Below are 10,674 nucleotides of genomic sequence, written 5' to 3' on the forward strand. Positions count from 1 at the left end.
TCAGGTCAATGCAGGGGGCCCGGCACGGAGGGGGGAGGGAGTGGCGGCAAGGAGGGTAGCTGGACATGGGGGGAGGGCAGGGGGGAGAGGCCATGGTTGCTGGACTTGGGGTGAGAGCAGGGCACAGAAGAGAGTTGCTGGACATGGGGGGGGGGAGGCCAAGGGAAAGAGGAGGGTCGCTGGATATGGGGGGAGGATCAGTGGACGGGGTGAGGCCAGGGGAGAGAGGAGGGCTGCAATACTCGCTCATTTTTACGAGCTTAATGGCTAGTTATTATATAGGACAGTGCATGCAATAAGAATATACATGCAAACAACACGTGTAGTAATAGCAAGGATGCATGTAATAGTAAGTGATAGATATGCATGTCAGAGCTGTGCACCACTGCCCCTTCAGGTCTAGAGGGGCAGTCCACTCATTATTATATGTGTATTTAATTTAAAAAGTCAGTTATAATGCCGTTTTCCCCCGAAGAAGTTTTTAGCAGATTAATAATACAAGCCATACAACAATATAGACTCAGGAACAGGAGAGAAAAGGACTTAGCCTGAGGTCACACGCACAGAATCCCCACAGGGAGATAGATTGACTCAACCCAAGGTCACACACAAGTAGTCAGTATTGGAGGTACTAGAACTAATGCAAAGATAGTTCAATGACTTGTTTCTGCCTAATTTCAGAGCTTCCTAAGATCTCCCTGAGTCCAGATCCCCTCCTAGTGTTGCCAGGACAGGAGCTGGTGGTAGAGTGTGTGGTCTATCGCTATTACCCACTGGAGCTCACTGTGGAGTGGCTGCGGAGACGTGGCAGGGAAGGTGGCATCACGGAGTATGTAAGACAAGCGTGGCAGACCAGCCACAAGCGCAGCGCTGACGGGACCTTCAACATCACCAGCTCCATCCGTGTTCGGGGCTCCAGAGAGGACCATGGTGACGTGTACACCTGTCACGTCAGCCACGCCTCCCTCAGAACCGGGGCCAGGAAGAGCCTTCACCTGAAGGTGGCAGGTATGTGATCCTTCGTGAGCTGGGACTCCACAGAGCCTCTTCGATCTCCAGCATCAGCCGTGGCTCTCTCAGGATCAGTGCTGGGAGGAGAGGTGTCTTTTGGGCTCATTTTCCAAAGAGAAGGATGCCCATCTATTTGACATAAATCGGAAGATGGGTGTCCTTCTCACAGGGCCGTCCAAATTGGTATAATTGAAAGCCGATTTTTGACGTCCCCAACTACTTTCCGTTGCAGGGACGGCCAAAGTTCAAGGGGGCGTGTCGGAGGCGTAGCGAAGGCGGGACTTGGGGGTGCCTAAAGCTAGGACGTCCTTGACCCATAATGGAAAAAAAAGGGCGTCCCTGACGAGCACTTGGATGACTTTACCTGGTCCTGTTTTTCTTACGACCAAGGCACAAAAAGGTGCCCGAAATGACCAGATGACCACTGGAGAGAATCGGGGATGACCTCCCCTTACTCCCTTTCCACCCTCAAAAAATATCTTTTAAAATATTTTTTGACAGCCTCAGATGTCATACTCAGGTCTGTGACAGTAGTATGCAGGTCCCAGGAGCAGTTTTAGTGGGTACTGCAGTGCACTTTAGACAGGCGGACCCAGGCCCATCCCCCCCTACCTGTTACATTTGTGGAGGAAACAGCGAGCCCTCCAAAACCCATCACAAACCCACTGTACCCAATCTAGGTGCCCCCCTTCACCCGTAAGGGCTACGGTAGTGGTGTACAGTTGGGGTAGTGGGTTTTGGGGGGCTCAGCACACAAGGTAAGGGAGCTATGTACCTGGGAGCAATTTATTAAGTCCACTGCAGTGCCCCCTAGGGTGCCCGGTTGGTGTCCTGGCATGTCAGGGAGACCTGTGCACTACAAATGCTGGCTCCTCCCACAACCAAATGGCTTGCCTTTGGTCGCTTCTGAGATGGACGTCCTTGGTTTCCATTATCGCCGAAAATCAGAAACGACCACGTCTAGGGGCGACCATCTCTAGGGACGACCTAAATTTCAAGATTTGGACGTCCCTGACCGTATTATCGAAACGAAAGATGGACGCCCATCTTGTTTCGATAATACGGGTTTCCCTGCCCCTCCATCGGGATGTTTTGCGAGGACGTCCTCAACAAAACTTGGACGTCCCTTTCGATTACTCCCCTCTTTGTGTCCAGGCTGTCAGGCAGTAGGGAATTTTGAGACTGTGGTAGCCGTGTTGGTCCACTTTTAAAGGTAATCAATGGAAATAAAAGAAAATAAAACACAGAAAGGAAAATAAGATGATAACCTTTTTTATTGGACTAACAATACATTTTTTTTATTAGCTTTCGAAGGTAGCCCTTCTTCATCAGATCGGAAATAAGCAAATGTTGATAAATAACAGTATATATAAGTGAAACATCAAAGCATTCCAGTGACACTCACAGGATGAGGGTGGGGTGGGTTAGGTGAGACAGGGAGGGCCGGGGTGGAATAGGGATAGAGAGATATGCATGGTGATAAGAGGGTGACAAAACAGTAGAATTTTATGGTTTATATTGGGATAGAAAACCCAGATCTTTGTTAAGTCCTGTCTGGTGGGTGTCAAAATATTTAATCATTCTGACTTCTAAGGTCTTATGTTGCTGGCTTGTCTTAAAGTTTCCTTTTAGTATTCTCACTATAAAATCATTGATACAGTGTTCTGGTTTCAATCTAGTGAAAGGAGGACAGTACAAATAAAAAAGTAGCACATATGAATTTGTCTTCTTGGGCAGACTGGATGGACCCTGCAGGTCTTTTTCTGCTGTCATCTACTATGTTACTATGAGGTGTCTCTTTGTGTCAGCCTGGAGGGAGCAGGGGATTCTTTTTTTGCTTCAGTCTCATTAGGAGAGGATGAGGTCTCTCTTTGTCATTCTCATGGGAGTAGGGGGTCTCTGTATATGAAAAGGTCTCAGGAGAGAAGGGGGTCTGTTTATGTGGAAAGAGGGGTCTGTCTGTGTCTGTGAATCACTCTTGAGTGGTTCTGGAAGTAGAAGGAGTCTCTATATCTGTGTATCAGTGCAAGGGGGAGGGTCTCTTGTGACCATGCTTCAGTATGGTGGGACCAGGCATCTCTTTGTATCTGTGTATCAGTGTGGTAATTACTCTCAAGAGAGAGGTCTCTTTATGTATGTTTAGCAGACCATGGTGCGTTAAAATGGATAATTTTTCTGTTGTACGTTTTTTCAGCAGTGTTAACCCTATAAGTGCCACTGCTGAAAATTAACGTATACATTTAAATGGATGATGCTTATTGTTTAATTGAATACTTGCTATATGGCATTTCCATCAGATAAGATAGGACACAACATTTCTAGGTGAATTAGCAGTTTATTACTCTGTTGAAAATTAGATCCAGTGTTTATCTGTCACCACTGGGGCAGATAAAATCTAGGTTCGGTGGCTGAATTTTACTGCTAAGCCTATAGCTTTTACACCACCCTTAACCTGTCTCAAACTGTTCCCCTTTTAAAATGCGTAACTTTGTGACCATTTTGCAATTAAAATGACCAAAGTTATATTGATATTTATTGCATTTTTTGTTTTAAAAAGCAGTTATGTGGTCAACACTGCCATCAACTAATAAGTACATTTGAATATTAGCCTGTTTGTGTCTGTCTGGTGTGAGAAGGGGGCTTTCTGTGTCTCTGTATCAGTCTAACAGGAGCCAAGGTTTCTCTTTGTCTCAGTCTGGTGTGAAGAGGGGACTGTCTGTATCAGTGTATCAGTCTAAAAGGAGTAGAGGTCTCTCTTTATGCCTGTGTCTGTCTGGTGTGAGGAGGGGGCTTTCTGTGTCCCTGTGTCAGTTTAACAGGAGCGGAGGTCTCTATGTCTGTCTCTCAGTCTGGTGTGATTGAAGAGTATCAATGTATCAGTCTAACAGAAGCAGAGGTCTCTCTTTATGCCTGTGTCTGTCTGGTGTGAGGACGGGGTGTCTTTGTCCATGTATCAGTTGAATAGAAGCAGATGTCTCTGTATCTCAGGAAGGTGGGGGTGGGGGGCTAGCAATTTATTTACTTATTTAAAATATTTATAAACTGTACTATCCGCAAATTCTAGGCAGTGTACAAAAACAACATGCATACAATCAAAAGAAAAACATTTTTAAAACACAATCAAAAGAAAAACATTTTTAAAACGTAATCAAAAATACATTTGATATACATAGATCAGCAGGAACAGGGGTCTCTGGTCTGCATCTCACTTGGTGTGAGGTGTCCAATGTCTGTCTAGTACAGGTGTTCTAAACCCAGTCCTCGGGACACACCCAGCCAGTCAGGTCTTCAGGATGCCCACAATGAATTTCCCTGAGGTAGATTGGCATATAATGAAGGCAGTGCATGCAAATCTATCTCATGCATATTCATTGCTACCAAATAACTGCATTCAATTTTTTCTTTACTTTAGTCTTTATTCAAATTCTCATATTTAAAATTACCCAAATCTGGTGAACATTTACTTTTAACTTAACTCAATCCGCCCTTCCATACTCCACTTTTTCACACTCCATTCATACTCCCGAAAAAGCAAAATTTCGTATACATTTTCCAGTATATATAAATATACTAAACAACAAGAAGGCTATATGACACCGGGATTAAAATGATCCCCTTATGCTTTTTCAAACGTTGAATCTGGCGTCTTTCAAAACATAGATTGTGTCAAAGTCTCAAACTAAGCAGATACAGTTTATATTCCCAGATTCAAGTGGACTGTTCACTGATGTCACTGTTGTTCCTTCTGGTGGCACATATTCTGATATTGCCTTCTTTGAAAATACTCTTAATTTCTCTTATCGATCTCCTAGCTCACATCTTTTAGGAGACCGTTGATTATTGCGTGCACCTCTGTAGTTGAAGTCCGCTATCTAGCTTATAATCGAAAAAGAAAAGCCTATATTTTGACCCAAATCGGGAGATGGGCGTCTTTAGCTGATAATCGGGAAAAAAAAAAAAAAAAAGGCGTTTTGACCGCGATTTTGGGTCACTTATTTTGGACCCTTTTTTCTCACGAAACAAGTCCCAAAAAAGTGCCCCAACTGCCCAGATGACCACTGGAGGGAATCGGGGATGACCTCCCCGGACTCCCCCAGTGGTCACTAACCCCCTCCCACCAAAAAAAAACCCCACTTTAAAAACTTTTTTTCCAGCCTGTATGCCAGCCTCAAATGCCGTACCCACCTCCATGACAGCAGAATGTGTTCGATCCTGTCACAGCCTTTCCCTGGGTCAGATGTGGCTCTCGGGTGCAGTACAGGGTCACATCAGCATTGCATTGTGGTGGGTGTAGGGTATTGGGCTCCGTGATTTCATTAGCTTGTGTTACAGTCTCATGATGTTGGTAGTTGGTAGGCTCTTCTCCCATTGTGCTTTTCCCCCTGCCTACTGGGTCAGAGTGTGCCCTTTTGTGTTTCCTGTTGTAGTCCATGCGGTAGTGGCCATTTTTGTAAGCCAGTTTTAGTTCCCTTTCCTGTGTTAGCCACTTTAGAGAACTTAGTTCTTACCTTGAATGTGGCTGAAAGAGGGCATTGTACACCATTCTGCCAGCTCTGACCTACTGCTAATCTCAGTACCAGGGAGACTCGTTGCCAGTGGGGCACAACCTCTGATCTGCAGTTAACTGTGAGTAAACGCGGTTATTCCAATAAAGGACGTTTTCAGAGAGATTAGTCTTCAGGTGTCAACTGGTGTGCCAATGTTATACAGCAGCAACAAGTCCTAGAGGCCTGCGTGTATGCAGGTCCCTGGAGCACTTTTAGTGGGTACCCCCCTCCCCCCCACCTGTAACACTTGTGCTGGTAAATGGGAGGCCTCCAAAACCCACTGTACCCACATGTAGGTGCCCCCTTCACCCCTAAGAGCTATGGTAGTGTTGTACATTTGTGGGTAGTGGGTTTTGGGGGAGGGGGGTTGGGAGCTCAGCACCCGTGGTAAGGGAGCTATGCATGTGGGAGCTTTTTCTGAAGTCCACCGCACTGACCTAGAGTGCCCAGTTGGTGTCCTGGCATATCAGGGGGGCCAGTGTACTACGAATCCTGGCCCCTCCTTCGACCAAATGGCTCGGATTAGGACGTCCATTTTTTCGAAAATACGGTTCGGCCCACCTCTTCACGGACCCATTCTCGGAGATAAACGCCCATGGAGATAGGCGTTTGCGTTCGATTGTGCCCCTCCACATCTCCCTATGCTTGCAATGCGTTTCGCCTTCTGGCTTCATCAGGGGTTAGACTGCGAAATTAAAAGTAAATACCCTCTCACCATAATATCTAACTATAACTCTTGTTTCATCAAAATTTGTAACTGTCATACCTTTCAATTCTTTGCTGGCTGCTTGCACAGGATCGACCTCACAGGGGTCCTGAAAAAAACGCCATATTCATTGGGGATAACCTGAAAACCTGACTGGCTAGGTGTGTCCTGAGGACTGGAGTGAGAACCCCTGGTCTACCTTTAGCAGAGGTCTCTCTGTCCTTGTCTCAGTATAGCTGTAGGAAGGGAGGCTCTGTGTCTTTATCTCACTCTGAGTTTTCTGGGTTCTTTCTCTCTCTATCCCAGGGGAGTCCGGGCTCTCCATCGATAACATTATTGGATTATTCTTGACTGCTCTGATCCTCTATGGCATCCTAAAATTCGTGGGAATTAAAGGTAAGAGCAGTGTGCAGGAGCTTGACTTCCCACTAATCCTGTCCCTTCATGACCCCCCAGCCTCTTTCTCTCTGCTTCAGTGATTTATTTATAAGCCAGTGGAGTGAAGACAGCAGGAGGTGCTAATTGAAAAAACTGGTGCAGGGGCTGCCAGTTTTCCTGCCTTTACTGGTGATGATTACAAACCACAGCAGGATTCGCAGTCACTTGTGACTGAGGCATGGAAGAAAGAGGGTGGGACTGCCAGACAAACAAATATAACATCCTTTTTTTTTTTCTTCCTTTTCAGTCTGTCCAGGCCTGTTTGGAGGTGAAGAGGAAAACAAGGTACAAAAATACTCATCTTCTCAGTTAGAGGTTGGAGGAGAGGAGTGGCCTAGTGGTTAGGGTGGTGGACCTTGGTCCTGAGGAAGTGAGTTCAGTTCCTGGCACAGGCAGCTCCTTGTGACTCTGGACAAGTCACTTAACCCTCCATTGCCCGCCGCATTGAGCCTGCCATGAGTGGGAAAACACAGGGTACAAATGTAACAAAAATAAATAAAAAAATAAAATAAACCATTGCCTACAGCTTCTCCTGCTGGTGGAGGCCAGAACTGCAGGAGCTGTGAGCTCCCCCGCCTCTGGTGCATAGGTACAGGCAGTGGTGTGCTGGAGCAGGCTCGCAAGAGCCGGTTGTTAAGTTTTTAAGAATTTTGGGAGCCGGTTGTTAAAGTAGGGCCCTCCATGGCTACTTTAACAACTGGCTTCCAAAATGTGGGCTTGGGCCCCCAGCTGAATTCTCTTTTACTTTGCTGGTGGGGATACTGAGCCCTGCCAGCCAAGTAAATAGACTGCTGCAGCTCCCCGCTCCTTGTTTCCAGCTCTGAGCAGCAGGCTGGGACTTCTCCAGCATGTGTGAGAAGTTTTAGCATGCTGCTCAGAGCAAGACTTTGGGAGTGGTGGCAGTCCATTTATTGGTTGCCAGCAAAGGTATGCCTAGCGTGCCCACACGAAGGGAGGGAGGAGAGAGAGGCAAGTGTTGCTCCCCCCCTCCACCCGGCCACCCCTGGCCCTTCCAACAGCTGGCTATGTCCGGAGAAAGAGCCTGTTGTTAAAAATTTACCAGCACACCCCTGGGTACAGGGGTCAGGGGAGAATATTATAATGCTTTTGTATGGATCTGTGGAGCTAGAAAAGGTACAGAAGAGGACAACCAAAAATAAAGGGGATGGAATGGCTCACCTATAAAGCTAAGTTAAACAGTTAGGGCTCTTTAGCTCAGAAGAAAGACAACCGAGAGAGGATGTGATAGAGATCTATAAAACATCAAGTGGCTGAAACATATAAATTTACCCGTTCCAAATGTACTACATAAGTAGATAAGTATTGCCACACTGGGACAGACCAAAAGTCCATCAAGCCCAGCATCCTGTTTCCAACAGTGGCCAATCCAGGTCACAAATACCTGGCAAGATCCCAAAAAAGTTCAATACATTTTTTGCTGCTTATTCCAGAAATAAACAGTGGATTTTCCCCAAGTTAATGTAATAATGGTCTATGGCCTTTTCCTTAAGAAAGCCGTTCAGACCCTTTTTAAACCCTGCCAAGCTAACCGCCTTTACCACATTCTCTGGCAACGAATTCCAGAGTTTAATTACAGGTTGAGTGAAGAAAAGTTTTTTTCTGGTTCGTATTAAATTTACTACTTTGTAGCTTCATCGCATGCCCCCTAGTCCTAGTATTTTTGGAAAGAGTAAACAAACGATTCACATCTACCCATTCCACTCCACTCATTATTTTATAGACCTCTATCATATCTCCCCTCAGCCGTTTTTTCTCCAAGCTAAAGAGCCCTAGACGCTTCAGCCTTTCCTCATAGGGAAGTCATCCTATCCCCTTTATCATTTTCGTTGCCCTTCTCTGTACCTTTTCTAATTCCACTAGGATAGGAAAGAGTTTCAAAAAGATACAAACAGGGTGAAATCGGGCCAGAGGGCAGCTACTAAAACGGTCTTCATCATAAATCATACGGGGACAGACTTAAAGATCTCAAGTTGTATACTTTGGAAGAAGGGCGAGAGGGGAGATATGATAGAGACATAAGTACATAAGTATTGCCACACTGGGACAGACCAAAGGTCCATCAAGCCCAGTATCCTGTTTCCAACAGTGGCCAATCCAGAGACATTTATGACCTATGTGGCATAAATGCAGAGGAGGCGAGTCTCAATTGAAAGGAAGCTCTGGAAGGAGAGGGCACAGGATAAGGTGAAAGGGGATAGACTCTGAAGTAACCCGAGGAAATACTTCTTCACGGAAAGGGTGGTGAATTTGTAGAACAGCCTCCCGGTGGAAGTGGTGGAGACAAAAACACTGTCTGAATTCAAGAAAGGTTGGGACAAGTACATAGGGTTTCCTAAGGCAGTGAAAGGGATGGGCAGACTGGATAGGTCATATGGTTTTTATCTATGAACACTTCATGACACAGGTAGCACATTTAAAACACATTTTTAATTCAGTGAGCAATCTAGCTCTGGAATTTGTGGTCAAGGCCTCTAGCGTAGGGGTTTGGACAAGTTCTTAGAGGAAAAAATCTATAAGCACTTATTAGCCAGGTAGACTTTGGAAAAAACATGATTTATCCCTGGACGTGAGCAGCGTGGGATGGATCTGCTAGGTCCTTCCTAGTGGCCTGGGTTGGCCACTGTTGGAGACAGAATTTGCGGCTCTTTAGACCTTTGGTCTGACCTAATACGACAGGAAGGAAGGGAGAAACTGAAACTAAGATGACAGATTTCAGAAACACTTCCTAAATGTCTCCCTTCTCCTTACTTCCAGGAGAAATTCGAATGAAGACATGATGTGGATACCACTGCATTCCCTGAGAAGTTAAGTCCCACTACCTGACCTGAAACTGGTGCCTTCTGTGTCCACAAAGACCTTCAGGAGACCCCTTGGCGATCCGAGCATGGATTCCCTCCCTATCCGTTTGCTACAGACACTTCCTGGGTAGCAGCTGTGGCCTTTGCTCTGTCTCTCTGTCTTACATGTTTCTCTGCTCCCCAATATCTCTTGAGGTCTGTGGCAACCTCTATCTGGAAGATTCCTTGACCTTTGACTGTTGCAGTCGGCATTTGCCGACCACAAGCTCATGACTTTGAAGACTGAGGTTCTCGATGATGTAAATGTTATTTGGAAATTTGTGCTAAGGAGTTAAAATGCACAGATGTGTCATTCTACTGAGATTCCTCTTGTGTGCACAGCTTTGAAATGACAGCTGGTTGGGACATGTTTGTGCGCATGAGTGTGAGCTGTGGCCCTGCATGGAGATTCTGTGGCTCGATATTTGCAATGCAGCTATATAATTGCTCAGGGGCCCTTTTACTAAGCTGCACTAAGAAATGGGGTTAGCGCACCCTTATGAAGGTCTTTCTCGTGAGCTAAGCCCATTTCTTGCATGACTGTAAAAATACCTTTTTTTTTCCAATTTGTTTCATTTGTGGCCATGCGCCAATGATACTGTTAGCTTGCGGCCATTTACAAAAATCAACGAGGGGGTTGCAGAAAGATTCACCTACGTACTGGGAATAGAGGGATGGGCTTCGTTGTTTATGTGTAATGGAGTCTCGGGAAGTGAAGGCTTGCCGTAAACATAAATGGAGATTCTTGACAGTCTGGGATTCTTATCTTTCTTCTCTTTCCACGAGAGCAAGACGTTCAATCATAAATGTTCCGGGTGGACCTTTTAACAGTTGTGACTCTACCTTTGGAATTGGACATGTCATAGAAGGTCTTGCTGAAGCCTGGTGGAGTTGGGGTGGGAATGTGGGCTGGGGTGGGGAGTAGGGGGAAGTAAGGGACTGATGGGGGGGGGGGTTCTCTGTTTATTTTGAGGACTGGGGAGAGCTATAAGGGGTACATGTTCTCTCCAGTTGATGGAAAAACTTGCTAATGGTTGGGGGAGGATAGACAGAAGACTTGGGGGGTTGTATGTGTTCCCCCTTTTCTTGTTCAGATTGTATTGCTTCGTATCTC

The 10,674-nt window shown here is 45.9% G+C and overlaps 1 protein-coding gene across 1 annotated transcript in view; it reads left to right on the plus strand.

Moving 5' to 3' along the window:
- TAPBP (TAP binding protein) overlaps window positions 1-10,454 on the plus strand; it is a 39,729-nt gene extending 29,275 nt beyond the window's left edge. Inside the window, exons 5-8 of the mRNA XM_030197213.1 lie at window positions 682-1,008; window positions 6,571-6,660; window positions 6,950-6,987; window positions 9,478-10,454. Of these exons, the coding sequence (XP_030053073.1) occupies window positions 682-1,008; window positions 6,571-6,660; window positions 6,950-6,987; window positions 9,478-9,492 (470 nt within the window). The 3' untranslated portion in view covers window positions 9,493-10,454. The remainder of the gene's footprint in view (window positions 1-681; window positions 1,009-6,570; window positions 6,661-6,949; window positions 6,988-9,477) is intronic.
- Window positions 10,455-10,674: the final 220 nt, after the last annotated feature.

This window comes from Microcaecilia unicolor, chromosome 3 (genome assembly GCF_901765095.1).
Source record: "Microcaecilia unicolor chromosome 3, aMicUni1.1, whole genome shotgun sequence".
NCBI classification, from domain to species: domain Eukaryota; kingdom Metazoa; phylum Chordata; class Amphibia; order Gymnophiona; family Siphonopidae; genus Microcaecilia; species Microcaecilia unicolor.